The sequence below is a fragment of the Peromyscus maniculatus genome, chromosome 15, assembly GCF_049852395.1.
Source record: "Peromyscus maniculatus bairdii isolate BWxNUB_F1_BW_parent chromosome 15, HU_Pman_BW_mat_3.1, whole genome shotgun sequence".
Taxonomy (NCBI): Eukaryota; Metazoa; Chordata; class Mammalia; order Rodentia; family Cricetidae; genus Peromyscus; species Peromyscus maniculatus.
The window spans coordinates 27,312,018-27,333,191 of NC_134866.1; the positions used below are offsets into that span (position 1 = coordinate 27,312,018).

General features: G+C 43.0%; 1 protein-coding gene across 4 annotated transcripts in view; it reads left to right on the plus strand.

Moving 5' to 3' along the window:
• The window catches only part of Npr3 (natriuretic peptide receptor 3), a 68,709-nt gene that overhangs the window by 33,912 nt on the left and 13,623 nt on the right, over window positions 1-21,174 (plus strand). For all 4 annotated transcript variants that reach the window (XM_076551744.1, XM_076551745.1, XM_006976115.4 and 1 more), the window contains exon 4: window positions 16,600-16,735. In XM_076551744.1, the coding sequence (XP_076407859.1) occupies window positions 16,600-16,735 (136 nt within the window). The remainder of the gene's footprint in view (window positions 1-16,599; window positions 16,736-21,174) is intronic.

The window sequence follows — 21,174 nt, forward strand, 5'->3', positions numbered from 1 at the left end:
GAATTCTGTTACACAGTCCCCATATGCACAGGCCAGTGTGGGTTTGCACACACACACACACCACTGCAGGAACACTTTATTACAGTGGAGTATTCTGCTGTTTGTAATACTACATCATAAATGCTTCATGGAAATTTTATTCTACATTTCAAGTGTACAGAACCAGCTTTTCTTTAGCTCTAAGCTGGCCACCAGCCTGTATTGTGTGACTGCAAAGGCAAACTCCAGTGTTGGACACACGAGTTAGGGAATTGCAATGCTCTGTGTCTAGTATGAATTTGCAAAGACAGAGCTGCAAGGCTTGCGGATGTAGAATTGGAGCTTAATTTTAAAGACTGGATCAGGATTCCTCTAATTAATTACAACCATAGCTTCTTCCGGGGACCAGAACTTGATTCCCAGAATGCACTTAGTGGAAGGACTCTTGCAAATTGTCCTGATTTCCATATGCAACATGCCTTGTGTGTATCCCCTCACAAACAAACAGACAGACAGACAGACAAACAAACAAACAGACAAATGAACATTAAAAGAAAAAAATAAAAAGAATGTGTGGTGTCCATTTTATAGTAAGACAAATTCTGGATCCTTAGTGCTTTGGGGTTTCAAATTGAATTTTACAGTTTTCAGTGTGATCTGTTTTTAGCTTGGGGTAGAATTTGGTAAATACTATTTTTATTTCTAACCAGGTATTCTGAGCAGGAGGTGATATTATAACCTGGGGGTATTTGCTCATTTGTGGTTAACAGGCCACCCATAGCTTGCTGTTCCTCCTTATTTAAAAGTTGAAAATTTGACTAATTAAACAAACACTGCAGGAGAGTCTGATGCATGACAGTGTTTTGGGGCAGGTGGGGTGGAGTGTACTGGGGGCATGCTCCCTATCCTAGGTCTCCCTCTGATGCTCACAAATGATTGTAGGGCTAGGGGATGGGAAGCTTATCTAGGCATAGTATTTGAAAGAGGCAGGGTTTAGTAAATAATTGTTTAAAGAGGCTAGGTGCGACATATTGGGACATTCAAGATATTGAAAAATAGTATCGTAATTTCTCTGAGGGGAAAGGTCTAGCCACCACAGTATTTGATCTAAGTTGTGTTTTGACACTAATTTTGGACAAAGCTATGTGGGAAGTGACATTAGTTGAGAATTTGTCAGGTCATCAATAAAATCTTGACTAGACATTTTACCGCCTTCTTGTCTCACATGACTTAATTAGATCTGAATACTCTTAATTGAAGATTTAAAAAGCCAAACTAATGAAAGAGAAAAGAATGCAGCTGGTGCAAGATGCATCTGGCTCACTTCTGGCAACACCGCACAGTCAGGCCTTTCTGTGAGGGCTGCTCCAGAATAGAAGGGGTGCCTAGAAGGGGGTGCTCCTTTCCCTTGCTCTCACCCTCTTTCTTCACAGTCAACCAGGGAATAGTTTGTCCCAATAAAAAGGCCTTTTCAGACACAGGAGGGCCTTGCTAATTTTATTTGTGAGAATAAAATCAAACCTCAAGTTTTTTTTAAGGAGTATAAGAATGATGAGTCTGCATGCCAACATTTTAATAAGATTAGTCTTATTAGGAAAATGTAAGCAGGAGGATGGAGGCATTGTGAAGGGTTTTCTCTAGCTAAAGAAATATTGGTTGGCCTTCAAAGCATTTAAATGAAGATGTATTGAACTTAAAAAATCACTTTCCTTTAAAACAAGGAAAAATTTGTTTTAAATTATCTGGGTAACTTGGAGATAGCATCGAATAGCACTAATAGAGGCAGGGTTTAGTAAATAATTTGAAGAAATTGGAATATTCTGGGTTAAAATGTTTTTTTTTATTATAAATAAGTATTCATTTTTTTGTGATTGTTACACATTGGTAGCTTTCTAACTATAAAAAACTTTTGACCTAGCACACTCTGAAAATGCATAGTAGAGGCATGGGACTTATGCAAAAGGACTTCCAAGCCAAACATCCTGTTTCATCCCTTTGAAGAGGAATCTCTGTTTTGTGTTGTTGTTAGTATGTGTAGTGATACAACTAACTTGATCCACAAAGACATTTTGCAGCAATGGTGACACCACACTCAAATATTCAGGAGTGAAATAACATTGTGGTGTGCAAAAACTACCCACAACTGAAGGGCTACAGTGAAATATCATTCTGTTGTGCGAAACCATTCACAACTGAAGGGCTACAGTGAAATAGCATTATGGTGTGTAAACCATCCACAACTAAAGGGCTATAGTGAAATAGCATTCTGTTGTGCAAAACCATTCACAACTGAAAGGCTAAAGTGAAATAACATTGTGGTGTGCAAAACCATTCACAACTGAAAGGCTAAAGTGAAATAACATTGTGGTGTGCAAAGCCATTCACAACTGAAAGGCTAAAGTGAAATAACATTGTGGTGTGCAAAACTATTCACAACTGAACGGCTAAGGAGTTTTTTCTTTTACTAAGTGGAGTAGAAACGCATGCCTGCTCATCTGGGCAACTTCCTCACAACTGAAATGCGATGTAATTCTTTTTAGAGAAGTCTAATCACCTCAAATCCATACTGTAGACATAAGACCAGTTTGACCTGTAGGAAGAATGTGCATCAGCTTGAAGAATTGAGTGTGGGAAGGACTTGGAAAGAAATACTAGAGGATGAAGCTCAGCTTATTTTTTTTTCTTGTGTCTTCCAGGGTCTTGGTATCCCTTCTTCCCTTGGTAAGGATTCCTTTACACCAGGATGTTAGGGCTGTAGATTAGCTTCACCAGAAGACTGAATTTAAAAGGAGAATCTGGAAAAGGAAGGTCTGAGGTGAATGAATCTAGAGGTGATATTGTGATGTTCTTTGAATGTCAGGGCTTCTTCCTCTATCAGAGAACTACACATAAAGTTACCCAATGGCTAGAGGAATATGGTGCCTTCATAATTTAACCTTTCTTACCTGAAAGTTTGATTTTAACTCAGTGTCACAGCAACAATAACTCTGCACATCAAATCATTTGACAGAAGGGAATGCCATATGTTCAGACTTCCAATTTGGAAGCAAAGGAGGCTGACAGGCTACTTCCAGCTTTCCTGGCCACTGGGCTAAGAGAAGACTCTGATATTGGATGCTGACAACGGGGTTTTGTAGCTATAGGCCAGAGATCTGGTTCATGAAGCCTAACCATTGATGCTGTCTGCATAGGTACATGTGGTGGGGGAGCCCAAGCTTGTGGTTCAATCATGTTGGTTGACCTTGTTTAGCTCCTGACGAGGCAGACATGTGTGTGAGACTTTATGCTGTAGCTCCTAGGAGACACAATCTCACAGCAAACTCCCTGTTTCTCTCGCTCTTAAAATCTTTTTGGCCCTTCTTTCACATTGATCCCTGAGCTATGTTGACATGGAGGAGGTTGGAGAAAGTCCAGGAATCTCAACAATATCCAAAGAATTGTAGGCAGTGTTGAGAGTGGGAGAAATAGTCTTCCCTAGGGAAGAACACACCAATTGGTTTTACAACGCCAAATGGTCAGCCCTGAAAACACACATACAAGTAACATTATACAGACCAACTAGGTTGTACTTATATATTTAGGAATACACACACATACCAACATGCATACACATACATACATACATACATACATACATACATACATACATGTGTGTATGTTACAACAATTAATGGAAACAGAAGCCATGAAATTGAAAAAGAGCAAGGGGTGTATGGGAGGGTTTGGAGGGAGGAAAGGGAACAGGGAAATGATGGATTATATTACAATCCCCCAAAAAAACCCAAAGAAATAATTTTAAGAAGTTAGTTTGTGGATAGTCATTTTTAATTGTTATTTTGACACAACGTAGACCTACTTGAGAAGGGAGCTCCACTGAGGAATGTTCTAGGTTAGATTGGCCTATGGACATGCCTCTGAGGGATTTTCATGATTATGTTAATTGATGTGGGAGGAGCCAGCATGAAAGTGGGCAGCACCACTCTCCAGTCCCTCAGCTGTATAACTAAGAGGGGAAACTGAGCTGAGCACAAGTGTGCATGCATCTGTCGCTCTCTTTTGACTGTGGATTTAACATGACCAGTTTTCTCAAGCTCCAGTCACTGTGACATCCCTGGTACTGATGGACCATTGGATACTGATGGACCACAATCTGGAATTGTGAGTTTAGCAATCCTTTTTTCCTTACTTCATTTTTGTCAGGGTATTTATACCACAGCAACAAAAATGAAACTAAGACAATGGCCATTAACACGACCTATGACATAAGGGCACCTGTATGCCAGAGACTTTCATCTGTTAAGTGGATAAAATCATATTAAGTTACTCTCAGGAGTTAGGAAAAATGAATGGAGAGAGATTTTATAACTTTAAGTGCACTGTGTGTGGGTGGCCGAGGAAAGAGCCTAGCAACTGCAAGCAGAAAATCCCCAGGCCCTACAAGCAGCATGTGATGGCAGTTTTAGCTGATATTTTTCCTGGGATCCAGCAAATTGTTAAACAGGAAGAACAGAATAACATACTACTCAGGATTCAACCCTCTTAACCAGCTTGCAATTTGAGAGTGGGCTGAGCTTTGGGATATTATTATAAATTAGTCTGTATGTTCTCTTTCCCCCATTGGAGCAAACTTATTTAATTTGATAATGATCTAAAAATGTTGGCCCCATGGATTGTGATTTAGAGGTAGGGATTTTTATATTTGACTTTTGGCTTTAATTTGAGACCTTTTATCAATTACCTCTTCCACTCTGCTATCAGTATGGGGGAATAAAGTCAGATATCTGTGCTGCTATCATATCCTAAAGATCTTAAAGAGATTGGAGTTATTTATTTAGAAGTCCTGGATCATATTAACATATTAATTTGAGCCCTTTAATAGTATAGACTCTATACACCTTAATCTTTGGGCATTTCTCCTTTTCCATACTCAGAGGTGGCATATATTGATGGTAACCATCTGCTCTCTCCTTAGATTGACCAGATTGAGGGCTGTCTCATTTATTGGGTGTCCTCTAAGTGCATGAACCTTTGTACCAACCAACCACTTGACCTATGTGTCCCTAGGGATATGTAGTTGAGCTTGAAGATGTTTGTTGACTGGGCCTTTGTGGACACCATCAAGCACTTACTAAGCTCCTCCTTGAGACAAAGTGTCGCCCTGGGTACTCTGAGGACAGCCTAGTGCCTGGGCGGGTGGCTTTTGATGGGTAAGGACCAGTAAGTCTTTTTAACTGAGACAAATAAGAGGAACACAAACTTGCAGGAATGCATTAGACATGGCTGGGGGACAGTGACATAAAAGCTCCTGTGAAGGGCCTCCTCAAAAGAGTTATTTGGAAAGATATTTCTCTAATTTGGAAACTTGCTCCTTCCTCGGCTGCCCGAGCACCACTATGTGCAAGTTTTCTAACTAGATCTGTGTGTCAAGTCTTCTTTGATGGATTTTTTTTTTTAAATCGCTTGCTCCACAAGTATTGCTATTTTGCAAGCTTCTTCCTCTGGCCCCTTTCTCTGTAAACACATTTGTGTGTGTGTGTGTGTGTGTGTGTGTGTGTGTGTGTGTATAGCACATGTGTTCATCTCCAGGCAGAGGTGACCTTTTCTCTATGGATGACACCCCATTTTTGTGTCTGGCTGCACCCCATCACCTGAGTGGCAGGCTTCTACTGGTAGTTTGTCATTGGCAACTGGGCCTGAATATCATCCACCTGCCACTTTGCTCCCGTGAGATGGCTTCATTCAGAGCTCATTACTTGTGGCTATTTTACTACTTTACAGCGGTCTACTCAGTGGTTTAAAGAATTCATTAAGAATGGATTTAAAATGAGATCTGATCTGTTGGCCTATTCTTTTAAGTTGATACTTGAGACCTGTAGGTATCTTTAAAAATGTTTCAGCACAGAAATGAATGAAAAGAGCTGACCTTATTGTTAGGATTTTCAAATGTTTTAAACACACCCATCACCTAAAGAAAAGCTTTCAGAAATTTCTGGGCCTTCCCCCCCACCCCCAATTTGGGAATTGATTAATAAAGAAGCCTTGTAAAAAAAGGCTTGGAGCCGGGCTGTAGTGGCGCACACCTTTAATCCCAGTACTTGGGAGGCAGAGGCAGGAGGATCTCTGTGAGTTTGAGGCTAGCCTGGTCTACAAAGTGAGTTCCAGGACAGGCTCCAAAGCTACACAGAGAGACCCTGTCTTGAAAAACAACAACAAAAAAGGCTTGGAGTGGTGGCCTGTGCCTATTGTGTTAGCACTGGGGATACCGAGGCAGAAGGATTGCCATAAGCTGAAAGGCAGTCTAGGCTACACTGTGTGTTCAAGGCCAGCTCTGGGTACTGAGTAACATTCTGTTTCTAATAGCAGCAGTGGCAATGGCAGCAATAGCAGCAACAACCCAAACAAACAAAAGCAAAAAGTCCTTCCACAAATAGAGAGCCCACTAATGTGAGATTCTGTGTGCTCACCACTTAGCATGCTTCTGCAGTGAGCAGACATCCAATTTCCAGTGTAATGCTAACCCACCTCAGACCCCAGTAATCTGAGGCAATGCCAGCATTACACCTGTGAGTATCTTAGTGTGTGTCTAGAATATAAACTATTATTTTTTAAAACTCATGTAAAGTTAAATTTATAGCATATAATATATATTTGATACATACATATAACTACCACTCCATTGAACACAGGACATTTGCATTTATGTGTGCATGGACACACACACACACACACACACACACACACACACACACACACTTCCTTCCTTCATGTTGCTTTCTGCCTACCTCCCACCATCATTATTTTCATGCTTTAATTTTGCTAGTTTCTAAATTCGCACAGCACATACTGTAGGAGTGGAATCCTGTATCCTTGTACGGCTTCCTCTGTACCATATGGTGCTTCTGAAGTTTTGCATCCTGTCACAGGTATTTACATTTTATTCTTCTTGTAATGGCCACATTACATTCTCTCATATAAACACACCATGGGTTTGCTTATTCTTTTAGTGGATGTATTTTTTTTTTTTCCAGCTGGACACTGTTTTGGTCACACCTGTGGTGAGCTTGTGTATGAATCTTTTGGTGGATGTATGTTTTACTTCTGTTGTATAAATCACTTGGAATGAAACTGCTGGGTTAATAGCATAGATACATACTTAATTGTGTAAGAAACTGACCAAGTAGTTCCATTTCACATTCCTCGAAGCAGTGTGAGAACTACTGTCATTCTGCAGCTGCAGCCACACTCGGCGGCACCAGCCTTTCTACCTTAGCGATTTGATGGGGGTAAAGCTGTTCCTCATGCGTTTCGGTTCTGTTCCTCTGATGCCTTGAGGCGCTTGCTGGTTGTGTCATTTCGGTGACCTGTCTGCTGATGTGGGCTGCTTGTTTAAACAGGTTGTTTCTTTTTGCTCCTGGCACAAAAAGCTGTTCTTAAAATATTCTGCGTGTAAATCGGATGTCTCTCTAGTGGATAGTTTGTCTCAGTTTTTTGTTTGCTTTTTGGTAGTATTTATTTTCAAGCGTTTGTTTATCTGTTCATTGTATGTGGGGCATGTCCATGTGTGTGAATCCTCGCATGCGTGTGCTCTGGGGTGTGTGTGGAGGTCAGAGGGCAACCTCCAGTGTAGGTCTTCCCCGCCCCCTTGTCTGAAGCACGGTTGTTTATTGGGTCGCTGCTGTGTCCTTCAGGCCAACTGGCCAATGACATAGATCCTGGGGATTCTCCTGTCTCTGCCTTCTGGTAGGCATGTTCGGAGTACAGGTGCGTACTTCTGTGTCCTGTGGGTTTCTGGGGATCTGAACTCAGGTTCTCACATGTGTGTCAGCCACATAACACCAAGCCATCTCCCCAGCCCTACTTTTTTTTAAAAGACATTTTTAAATGTTCAGTCCTTTTGTGCTTTCTTTTTAACAAAAATTTGCCAGCACCAAAATCACAATGACATTTTATTTTCTTTCAGACTTGATAAAAGTTTTAGCCAGCATGCTTATGTCTATGGTTCATCTCAAATGAGTTTTTGTATCTTCTGTGAGAGTCAGATTTTAGTTTTTTCCCATCTTTTTTTTTCGTCCTACTATGTACTGAAAAGATTCCCATCCCCCCACAACCCCATTGAGTTGCTCAAGTGTCTTGGTCAAACTCAGATGACTGTATAAGTGTGTACGGATTTTAGATTACTTACTTTGTCCTATTGTTGTGTATATCTTTATACAAATCTCACACCTACAGTCACAATGTAGCATGCTCCAAAGCTGCCCATAATTCTTTTACTTCATTTATACATAATTTCCAAAATGTAGACCACTGGGATTTCTATGGAGGCAGTGGTAATTAATTTGGTTTTATTATTTTGGTAGCAAACTTGATGGAGAAGGTCTCTTATGTAAAAATTCAGTTCCCTAATTCACCAGTTGAACTTGCTACTTTCAGTATGAGCCTCCCAGTGTTGTTCCAGAAGTCCTTCCCTTCAGCAGCCGGTATGGAACCAACACCACAGCCTTCTCAACCAACAATGTGAAAAGAAGGCCTTTGAACAGCGAAAACACAATGTAATTTATTGCTTTGATCATGAGAGAGGCCCTCAAATTCTAGCTTTGAAACCATTTATTCTGTGTCTGTTCTGATTTTTAAGATGGGCTCTCACTATATTGCCTAGACTGGCCTCAAGCCTGGGCACTCCAACAGTCCAGGATCTCAGCCCCCGGAGTCCCAGGGACTATGCCTGCTTTACCCTCATGTTAAACATGTAACAAGCCCTGTGACTTCTTCCCCTGGTTTACAGCATTTAGTATTAGCAAGCAACCGAGAAAAGTGGCATGCTAGAGGCAGGTACAGGCAAGAGGAGCAAGAAGTGACAGGTGACAGTGGTGTCAGCCCGAGTGAGTGCAGTTTCTGTATCAGACGCTGGGCCTCGGACCTAGGAAAAGAACCATGCTTGTGACGTGCTTTGCACACTCTGTGGCTGTGCGGTGCTAGGTACACAGCCACGCACACACGCCAAATTTGGAGACTGATGAGAGAAACAACACAAACTTGTACGCCATGTAGTCGCAGAAGAGAGGAGGGGTTGGCTGGCCGGAGAAGGTTTCAGTAAGAACAAGTCTAAGTGGACCACAGAAGGTAGGCGCATCTATGGTGTCCCCGGGAGGAAAGAGAAGACGTGGAAAATAACAGAACTTAATAAAGGCACTGTTTGCACACAAGTGGGCATGGAGGAGGAGGGCTTGAGGAAAACCAGTAAAGGATGCCAAGCTGCTGCAATCCTAGGCTGGCAGGGGTGATGGCGGGAGAGGTCACCAAAACTGTTAGTCCTATAACAACTGAAAAGACCCTTCTGTGGTATTTGTGGAGGACAGCAGGCCCTGGCACCTCGACCTTAATTTCTCTCTGACCTTCCTGTCTGCCTCTGCCCAGTCTCCCCTCTCTTCCTTTCTGGGTATCTTTGTCACGGCCTTGCATGGTACCTGTTGTACCCATCTGAGCATCCTGCCTTGAAAAGGACACAGATCACGTGGATTCCACATAGTCATGTGGGGGTTGAGTCACCAGCTTTCCAGAGATGTCTACCTGTATATAGGTGAGATATCAAGGCTAAGGAAAGATATCACTCACTGGCTCATCTGAAAGCTAGTGACAATTATGTCATTATGGATATTCCTTTTCAACTAAGCCTTCTGGTAACAGGAGTGATGAGATACATCTATAAATTGTGTGTGTGTGTGTGTGTGTGTGTGTGTGTGTGTATGATACATTCAAAGGACAAACATATCAGATGATGCAGTTCCCCATGTGAACATTGGAAGTGCAAAATTAGGTCATTGCCACTGGTGGCCTGTGTCTGCCAACTCCCAGTGTGAAGCCCTAGAATCCCATTCATTGCTCTTCTTCTGCAGACCTGGGTAGATTTCCTTGCTAGTGTTTGTTCAGGTCAATGAGTTCCACATACCAGTCTTGTAGCCCTCAGGCTAAGTCTACACTGTCATTCCAGTCATTATGAGGGATGAATGGGGACATTATTTTATGGTCTTTCAAAGTCATTTTTTTTCTAATCCGTTGTGTTCTAGGTGATGGGGGAGAAGAAACTCTCCCCCTGTAAACAGGCAACTAATCTCTGGTAGTTGGTCAGAGGAATGGACGAGGTAGAAAGTCACTGGTGGCTGCTCCTTTGCTTCTCTGATCTTTCAGGTTTTCACCCTGATATCTGACTCCTGGTTTTTAATTGATAAGATTAATTAGATTTACACTTCACCTTCACTCCGTTGTTGGTAAGATGTCTGAACTTCAAGAAGCTACATGCATTATTTTCTTAGAATCCATGAAAGGTATGGTGTGTAATGTTTAGATTAACTTCCCCCAAGGCTGAAGCAAGTCAGAAAGTGATCGAGGGTGAGATTTATGAAGACAAGACTGGCACAGAAGAGTAGGGCATCAGTCAGTCAGAGTGAGAGTGGGAAGAGTCTGGTAGTCAGAACATGGTACTTTCTACCATTGCAAGGCTATAGAATTTTAGCCTCATGACTTAAAGGGAAATTGAATGAAAATGGATAATACATAGAGTATGTTTGTGTGGTGTGTATATGCATGGAGGTAAACATGTGTGTTTGCATATGTGCACATACGTATGTAGAGGCCCGAGGTTGATGGCAGGAAGTCTTCCTTAGTAGCTCCCTACCTTATTCATTGAGGAAGAGTTTCTCAATTAAACCCAGAGCTTGCCTAAACAGCCAGTGCAGCTAATTGGCCAGGGATCCTGCTTCCATCATCTGAGCAATAGACTTACAGGTGAGCCACCATGTCCACCCAGCATTCATGTGGGTTCTGCAGATCCAAACTCCGGTCCTCATCTGAGCAATAGACTTACAGGTGAGCCACCATGTCCACCCGGCACCATGTGGGTCCTACAGATCCAAACTCCCGTTCTCCTGCTTCATTTTATCCACTAAGTTGTTTTTCCAGCCCTAGGTAATGTATTTTTGAAATATAAAGTGCACATAAAGTTTAAAGTATAAACAATAAAGAAGTGATGCATCAAGTGTTTCTCAAACGTAAAATGATCTTTGGCCTTTGAGCTACCCATGTAGCATTCCCAAGCCACTCCTGATATCTGCTGTGTCAGTGGCACATGGGCATTGGACAAGACCCACTTTCAAGGTCTCACTATAATGTCCATTTGACAAGGTGATGCTGCCCTTGTTAACCGTGAAGGGGGAAGAACAGTCCATGGCTCACTTCTAACTAACTCTCCTTCAAAATTCCACTTCTTTCCTCTATGTGATCTTCAGCTGCATGAGAGTTTAGAAGGCATGTCTTTTTTTTCAGAGACATTAACACCCACAGCTTTCCTCATTTGCATTGAGAACCAACGGTTTGTGGTAAGGAAGACAGAACCACCTTGTGACATGCTTGAGTTCATGTGAATGCCACAAGCAAAACCCCAGGACAGTCTAGCTCAGCCCTCGCCTCTGGGAGTTTTCTTCCAACAGCTTCCACCTGAGAGCTTTACGGACTTTTTCAGTATCCAGGCACTCCGATTTTACAGGCCTCTCTTGTGATACACAGCGTTTGAAGGAGGCAGCATGCTCTTCTTACTCACAAACATCCAGGAATTCACCTAAACATGAGTTTGCCTCCCCAGAGAGAATGGGGAAGATACTGTGCTGTGTAATAGAGGGGGCCGTGCTATGAATCCCAGGTCTATCTACCCTCATTTGAAAAAGGACAAATATGATCCCTTTTAATCGGCTTCCTCCATTCGGCTTTCTTCTTTCTCCAAAGAATGTGGCTAACATTGCTGGCAGGGCAGAGGTCTTGTCATGACTTCCATGTGTACAGCCTCTCTGTGTGGGACAGTGAGTCTGTCTGGTGGGGAATTGTAAACTGTCATGTTTTCTTAATCCATGTTGTTCATTATCTAGCCAGGGAGTGGCTGCATTTAGGAATTTAAGACCTCAGCAAGTGGTGTGAAGGGAGGATTTTCTGGTTCAAAGGATGATGTGATGGTGGGTTTTGATTGTCGGCTCCAGAGGAGCTGGAGTCTCTGAGAGACAAGCTTCTGGGCATACCCGTAAGAGATTATTTAGATGAGGTAAGCCTCTAGACATGCCCAGGAGGGTTTGTCTAATTGAGGTGGGAGAAGCCGCACTAAAGGGGAGTGTCAGCTTCCCTGGACTTGTGCACTGGGTTACATCCAAAGGAAGAAGCTAGCCCAACACAAGCACTCATTGCTCTCCGCTTCCTGACGGGCCACTATGTGACTAGCCGCCTCATGCGGCTGCCACCAGGACTTTGCCTCCATGATGAGCTGACCGCTTGAACTCTGAGGCAAAAGAAATCCTTCCTTCTCTCAGCTGCTTTTGACAGGGTGTTTACGTAACGAAAACAGATGACGAACACCCAAACAAGTTGCTTGGGTAAGGGAATCCCATTTCCTGTGATTGGTAACAACAGTGTGCTGTGTCCCAACCAGGGCCCTGAGGTTCAAGTGTTGTTCTGTCCGGAGTCAGGGAGGCAGACCAAGTTGACCTGGTTCCTTCTAGTCTGGAGGGCCAAAGGAAAGTGTTCCTAATACGACTTAATACTGTCTCACCCCCCACCTCCATTTTCCTCCTTAATTTGCACTTGCAATTTACAGTGGTTATAATGTGCTAACGGGCTTCCCTCCCACTGAAAACAAAAAAACAAAAAAACAAACCACATGTGAGAGTGAGAATGTTCTCCTCGAGAAAAGACAGACTCTGGGGTTTTGCTCCTGACTCAAGGGCCTATGAGGTAGGTGTGATGAAACCTCCTCCTCCGCAGCAGGCCAGGGTGCCGGCAGCTTCAGCAGGGTCAGCATCCTCCTCCGAAGGGAGAGGGTGACGCTCAGCCACTTTGAGAGGGCAGGAGGTAACTGTAGTGATCCACCTGCAAATCAAGACACTAGGAGATTTCAGACCAGAGTTTATGTCCAGAGTCTGTCTGTCCTGTTTGGGCATCGAACTTGTTAGGACAAACGCAATCCAAGTTCATCCTTCTTGGGCAGACGATTATCCTTCCTGTTGTGCTTGATGGGAGAGGATACATCAGGAGGGCAGGAATGGGAAGGACCAATTAGGGCATGGGCATAGGTTGCCTGACCAGTACTCTGAGTAGCCAATATCAGTATAGTGTCCCTGGGTGAGGATTTAGAGAGGAGGATAGGAGGATGATGATGAAGGATGATGATGATGATGATGACAAGACCCAGGAGCTCATGTCATATTTTAAGCAGGAATGCCCTAGGTACCCCAGGAATTTACAGAGCATGACATGCAAGAATAAAATTCAGGAAGACTGAGCACAACAATGGTCCTCCCCTTTCCAGTACTTATTACTCTGACAATTTCATGTATATGTTTAATGTATTTTGGTCATTTTCATGTCCATTGTTACCCCCTCTTATTTCTCTCCTATGGCTGCTGCGCTCCTACTTTACCCAATACGTTCCCTTTCTAGTTCCACATCTTTTAAAAAATTGTAACCCATTAAATTTCATTAAGGCTACTTGCATGAGCAGGGTTGGGACGTTATTTACTGGAACTTGGCAGGGGTTCTGGCACTGGAGAAATGACTCCTTCTCCTGAAGTCAGCCTTTAGTAGTCCATAGCTTCAGGAAAATAAAGAAAACCTAGAGCTTTTTTGAGGCATCTACATCCTCCATGTGTCGCAACTATGGTTCCATGACTTTCCGCTGCAGCAAGGTGATTTCTATAAAGCTATGAAAGAGAGGCTAGACGTGTGTGTGTGTGTGGGGGAATGATCATGTCTTGAGAATTAAATTTAACAGCTTAAGTCTACCTATTAAAATTCATCAGCATGCGTGCTTTCTCAAATCATGATGACTTCATGGTCTAAGTGAAAATTTTGTATTCCTTTGGAAAATTAAATTAGCATATTCAAGGCTGCTGAAAATTATCTTTGACTGGTTGATGTTATTTCTATAGCATTCTTTGCCTAAGAAAATAGCGTCTCGGAGACTTAAGTTTGACAGCTCAGAGTAAGAGCCAACATCTGCCCAAGGCTTTCATCATCTCCAGAACTTTCTTAGGTGTCTTAATACTCTAATTCATTTAGTCTCCAGAAAAAACTCTGTCAGGTGATCCAGTGCTATGTCAAGACCTTTACTTCACAAATGAGGAATCGGGAGACTGAGAGACTGTGTGAGGTATCTGGGTTAGGAGTAGACTGTGGATCCAGCTAGTTGCTAACTACAAGATCTCTGTGTACTTGAACCTGTCCTATATTCCACCTCTCTGTCTGGGACAGACCATCTTGGACAGTGCTATTCTACTAGGCATCATTAGAATCATGATGTTATAAGAGATCTGTCTGGGGCACCAGAGTGCGAAAGAGGAATCCTACTTTCCATTAAGTATAAAATGGGTCATTAAGGTAGGTCACTTTTTGAATGTTGCTATTTGGAATTAGAAGCTAGGCAGAATCCCTGGGTTTGGAACTCATCTCTAGACAATAACAGTGATGGCGGCAGAAGCTGTTTGAAGTCCTTTGCGTTTCCCAAGTCAGAGAAAAGGATAGCAATCTCAGAAGGAAGGTTCTGTCATTCTTTCATTTCCTAGAAGAGGAACTGAAGGACCAGAAGGAGGCAGGAACACAGCTAGGAAAGGCAGAGCTGGAGCAGCCCAGGCTCTGGGCTTCGGCAAATCTGAAATATTTGTTCCTCTAGCACAACACAGGACTCAACAAGGGTTGGGATGAGGACAAATGAAGCTGAACATTGAGCTGCTCTCTGTGAGTGTGCCCTTGAAATAGGGGACACCATCTGTGCGTGTGCCCTTGAAACAGGGGACACTGTCTGTGAGTGTGCCCTTGAAACAGGGGACGCTGTCTGTGAGTGTGCCCTTGAAACAAAGGATGCCGTCTGTGAGTGTGCCCTTGAAACAGGGGACGATGTCTGTGAGTGTGCCCTTGAAACAAAGGATGCTGTCTGTGAGTGTGCCCTTGAAACAGGGGACACTGTCTGTGAGTGTGTCCTTGAAACAGGGGACGCTGTCTGTGAGTGTGCCTTTGAACCAGGAGACACCATTTGTGAGTATGCCCCAGAGTCAGGCCATGCAGAAGGTTAGTGGAGGCACTTTTCCTCTGGGTTCCTCTGAAGAGTGACAGGACAGGCAGTTTCTCCCAGAAGCATCTCCCAGTGTCCTCTGAGGAGTCCCCAATTCTTCCTGTAGCCACGACTTTCTATCACTAACTCGGACTTTTGAAACAAGGTGTGAATATTTTGTGCCTTCTGTACAGAGTTTGTAAGTCACCCAGTGTTTCAAGGTGGATCTTGCTCACTTCCCTCCAGTTTATGTTGTAAAGGTGTGAATGTGGCAGCAGGACCTACTGGAAGGGACTCACTGTCTTTCTAAGGAGGAGCATTAAGTCAAGTGATCAGATGCCTACTAAGGACAGTCTAAGTTCCCCAAGGAGGACTTGATCTCAGGGGTCCGAGTTCCTGCTGCTTGTCCATGTAGCTTGCCCTTCTTGCTTCAGGCCAGCAGAACAGTTGTTTTTAATGTAGTAGTGGTCAGGACAGGCCTTTGCCACATGACTCTACTCAGAGTCTTTTCTCCAACCTCTCGCCCTTCCAAACATCTGTTCATTTTCAGAATTACGTTCAGCTTTTGTCATCACCATCAAGTTTCTCTTTATCATCCTTCCCCAGTCTGTAACACTAACTGCTCTATTTTATGTCTTTTCACTGTATTCTGAATAAAACTCAAGTACAGTACCACGAGCATCACACGATCCATAAAACTAGTTGCTGAATACTTGATACACACCAAACACTTTATGCTGTGATCCCATATGATTCGTGCAGTTACCCTTGAAGAAGGGTCTACACCATGTGCACGGGTACCAATTAATGAAACAAAACTCAACATGATGAAGAACTTCCCTAAGTTCAATGGACAGTGTTTCCATTCATGAAACTAAGTATATGGAGAGCAAGGATACCCTTCCTGAGCCAGAGATTGAACAAAATGTATCAACGGTCAAGATGCATCCATTCTGCCCTTGGAGCTTGGCAGAGACTGCGGTGTTATTGCCAATAAGTTTGAACAAATGGATACCTACATTTTTGTTTTGTTTTGATAGTTTGAGACAAGGTCTTTCCATGTAGTGCAGGCTGGCCTCAAACTCTTGACTTCTCTGCCTCAACTTGCCCAGTTACTGCTGTTCTGTCCATGTGTCCTACACTCAGAGTGTAAAGAGATCATATAGGTGGTGAAAGTTGGAGCAGATTCACCGGGGAGCTGGACTCATGCTGAGTTGAGGCTGATGGAAGATGTGGGCAGAAGGGGAACTGCATGAAAAGAGGGTCGAAGTTCCTGGAATAATTAACCTGGACAACAGGATGGTTGCTTTGACTTCTGTATTGTCGTGTTTGCTCTGTAAATTCTCAAGTCAGGAAGGGTTTTTTCCTACTTAGTGCCAGGAAAACATGATAAGACTCTTGGTATTTACTTTTGATAGCTCTGCCCACTTCCTCCATTGATCTCACACCTGCAGACTCAGGGTGGACCATTTTGCTTGCTGTGCCATTGATGACCATGAATCATCAGGTTCCCAGGCTCACTCAGTGGGTTTCCTTTGCAGGTGAACATGTTTGTGGAAGGGTTCCATGATGCCATCCTCCTCTATGTTCTGGCTTTACACGAAGTACTCAGAGCTGGCTACAGCAAGAAGGATGGAGGGAAAATCATCCAGCAGACCTGGAACAGGACTTTTGAAGGTAGGGATTCGGTTTCCATGGCAGCAATGCCACAGCCAAATGAGCCTCTGCTTCTGTGATTGCTTTCTGCAGCAACAAAGACCCTTTCTGGAGACTTGCCTTTTCCAGGTTTAAAGCATGGAGAATAAGCCAACTCACCTCACAGGCTTGTAAAAATAAGATCAAACAATGTAATGCATGTGAACATGCTTTGAGCAAATTTTACTTCATTAAAAACTGTTTCACTCCTTGTTTATTTAGACAATACTTATACTATGGTGTGTGTGTGTGTGTGTGTGTGTGTGTGTGTGTGTGTGTGTGTGTGTGTAAGCTAGGGCTTCTCATCAGGTTTTATCGTTCTCTGACTTTGTTTTTGAGGCAGTGTCTCATTGAATCTGGAGCTCACTGTTTTGGCTAGATTGGCTGGGCAGCAAGCTCCTGAGACCTACCTGTTTCTGCCCCTGACAGCACAAGGGTTGCAGATGTGAACCACTGTGCCCAGCTTTTCACATGGGGCTGAGAGTCAGAACCTGGATCATCATGCCTGTACAGTAAGCACTTTACCCACAGAGGCATCTCCATAGCCCTGTGTACTTAAAAAAACCACATTTAACATAAGCTGTATTTACTGTAGAACAATCAGTGTGGAAGATCTGTAGTCAGGCTCAAAAGCGTGTTAATCCAGGTGTACATCCTCGTGTTCAGACCATGTCGGTTTCAGTGAAATGCAGAGGATGTTAGCTGTCATATTCAACCTGGCAGTTAGAGCTGGTTAGAAGGTCAATGCCCTCTGCTTTTATTGACTTGCAAAGTAGTGAATATTAATTGCTGCTAAAAAACAAAAACAAAAGTAAAACAACAAAAACAGAGAAGTGTAACAATAAAAACAAAAAGCATATTATCTCACCATTCCAGCAACCTACGCTGACATTTAAAGATGAGACTATTCTTGGCTAGAAAGCTTAAACAATATAAAAATGTACAAAATAAAAAGTGAAAACTTCGCTTCGACGCCAGAGGTGTGCTATGCTTTCTGATAGCACACAATAATGAACACTCATAGATCTAACATATTTTAAAATGAGAGTTAAATGTGATTCTGCTGTATAATAATTTCCTTAATTCTTTTTGTTTATTTGTTTCGAGGCAGGGTCTTACTACGCAGTTCTGGCTGACCTGGAACTTGCTTATATACATGAGACTGCTTTAAACACGAGACCCTCTCCTGCCTCTGCCTCCTGAGTACTTGGATTACACCACCCTCAGCTTCTAATCTACCTTGGATTGGTGTTTCCTTTAGTTAGTTATGGTTTTTGTTATTCTGCAATATGGTGTCAAAGGCTCCTGCATACCTTGATGAATTTTTGTGGATATTTCTCACAGAGAACATTTCTAATGGTGAGGGATTTGGGTCTCAAAGTATGCTGGTGCTTTATAAAGTGTATTGAATATTGCCAATCTTCTTTTTCTTTTGATAGGCCTTGTTGATTCATTTACCACCCAAATGGCCTCTTTTAATTTTTTTGGGGGATTATAGTCTGGTTATCCTTTGCTTTACGTCTAGTATCCACTTATGAGGGAGTATATACCATGTTTGTCCTTCTGGGTTTGGGTTACTTCACTCAGGATGATATTTTCTAGTTCCATCCATTTGCCTGCAAATTTCATGATGTCATTGTTTTTTACTGCTGAGTAGTACTTCATTGTGTATATGTACCACATTTCCTTTATCCATTCTTCAGTTGAGGGGCATTTAGGTTGTTTCCAGGTTTTGGCTATTACAAATAATGCTGCTATGAACATAGTTGATCAGGTGTCCTTGTGATATGATTGAGCATTCCTTGGGTACTTGCCCAAGAGTGGTATCATTAGGTCTTGAGGTAGATTGATTCCCAATTTTCTGAGGGACCATCATATTTATTTCCAAAGTGGCTGTACAAGTTTGCATTCTCACCAATAATTACAACATTTCTCCTTTTTCTTTCTTTCCTCCAAACTCTCATATATACTTCTTCCTGCTCTCTTTCACATTCATGGCCTCTTTCATTTTTCACTAGTTATTACTATATGCATATCTGTATGTATCTATGTACATATATGTATACACACATATTCTTAAGTATAACGTGTTCAGTCAGTATAATGTTACTTGTAAGTATGTTTTCAGGGCTATTTGTCTAACATCTTATAGAAAATTCTGCTAATCTATATTTTTTGTCAATAGTGTATATAAGGGCAGCGTTGTTTTCCTTTTACCTCACCAACATTCCAAACTGGCACGAGCTGGTTCCTGGAGCATGCATCAATTTTCTATTCATTCGCCTGATACATTCAACAGTCATCTATGTCATCCCAGGCACTGTCCAAGGAGCCGGGGATGAAGCAGCGAACACAGATAATCAGTTTATCTTACATGCAAATGTGTGTGTGTGTGTGTAGGAACAGGCAATCTCCTCACCCCCACTGCAGGGCCTGAAAAAGGAAGCAGAGTAGGGAGACGAAAAGTGGTGGGGTGAGGCTGCTGGGTTAGAGCTGTCAAGGAAAGGCCTCTGAACATGGCAGCTGATTGGGACCTGAGGGTGACAGAGGTCATCTTAGGAGACTATGCCCCAGAGGAGGCAGCAAATGCATTGCAATCTGAGTGGATGTGGTAGGAGATTGTTCCCCGAGGAGCTGGGAGGTCTATGTGGTTGATTGACATCTGAATATATGGGGCGGTATGATGGGACCCAAAGTTCAAGATGCCCTGGGGCCAGACCCATGGACCTGGAAACCTGCTGAAACAGAAAGCCACTTTAGTTTCCATGGAGATGATATGTCTTATGGCTGCTCTGTGGCACATAACCTGTAGCATGCTGGCGAGCATCTTCTGAGAACTAGAAACACAGAGTGCAGACTGGGGAAACAGGAAGCAGGAGCCTGCATCCTCTAGTACCCCATTTGCTCTGTAAGGAGGTTGGGTAAGTTAAGTGAAGAGGGCCTTTTCAGTTTTGCATCATGCCAACTTGTCCCGTGAGCCCTTTAGTAGGTTGGAGTATACCTATACTTACTTGTAATCACACGAGTGAGATGTTTCAATGACAAGAACAAAGCCAAATCTGGATTTGAGAGAGGAGTACAGGATGGTCCCCTCTACACTCCATGGCCTCAGCTTGTCCTCAGATATTAAAAGGGAAGGACGGCAGGAAGGAGTGGAACTCTAGCTAGGGTTGTCTGGGTAGTAGCTGTGGTAGCTACTGGTAGGTTTCTTTTCTCTACGGTGGTTTCAGTGAGCACCATGTATTACTCTAGACAAGAGCGACAGCTTTCATTTTAGACAAGCAGTTGCTTGGGGTGGAAAACCTTCCTTGATGAACTTGTTTTGCCTCTTCCTGATTCAGCTGAGGGGCAGACATCAAATAGGGGGCACATTAGGACAAAGTCAAATTTCCCAGAATTGGTGCACAATACACCGAGAAACTGGCGTGTGGGGACACAACCTTGGTCAGGCACATCCCATTCTTAGCTCTTACGCACTGCATGGTGTGGTCATTTGTTCTTGGTCTTCTGACAGCGGGACAGGAGCCAGAGTCGGGGATGAGGAGAGGCCCCACTGAGGGAGGTTGTTCAGAGAAGGGCAGGTGCCCACAACGGCTGGGATACAGTTTTGTTTAGAGCTAAGACAGGCGCTAAATTTTCTCATATGCCATCTTGATGGTTCCATCTGGGGGCCAGAGCTACACAGTCAGTATGCACCAAGAGTATAAAAAAATTGTATAGTTGAGTCTAAAATTAGAGTCCTATATGTCCAAAATATAAAGATTGATGCCAAGGTGAGTTTGGATTTGAATGGTTCAGAGAGCCCATTTTATTTGCTAAGCAGCAGTCCATTTGGAGGGAGCCCCTCAAAGAAGTCTAAGGTGGATGTGTGAAGAAAAACTCAGACCTTCCTAACATTAAAAACAATTTTAATTTTAGTGGTGGCTGTAAGTGACCATTAAGTTGTGAGGAGAAAAAAATACCCTGGATGCTATTTGACAAAATTGGATTTTATTGCCATGAAACCTATGATCAGCTCTCAAGACTTTCAATAAATGGTCCAAGAAGAAGCTGTGTTTCCTCTGTGTGAGAGGTCGGAGGGACAGGGTAAACAGGACTGTGTGTGGCTCAGGACCCAAGCTCCAGTCTAGGCAAACAGAAACCAGGTTAGAAGGAGTCACTGCTGATATACAGGAAAATTCTGCTGTCTCCTAACAAGTTCACCTTCTGCTTTATACTCTCAGGTGAAGTCTCACTTTGCAAAGCAGCCACCCCGAGAGTTCTCACCCCATTTCTTGGCAGAATTGCAATAACTTAAAGGTGTAATGAGGTGTTGGATTACTAGGGCCACTGCATCTTATAAAACATTCTGCAAAACACTCAGCAGGACACACCTTCCTAAACACCTCGGAACAGAATGACAAGTGATTTTGGATAGCCAC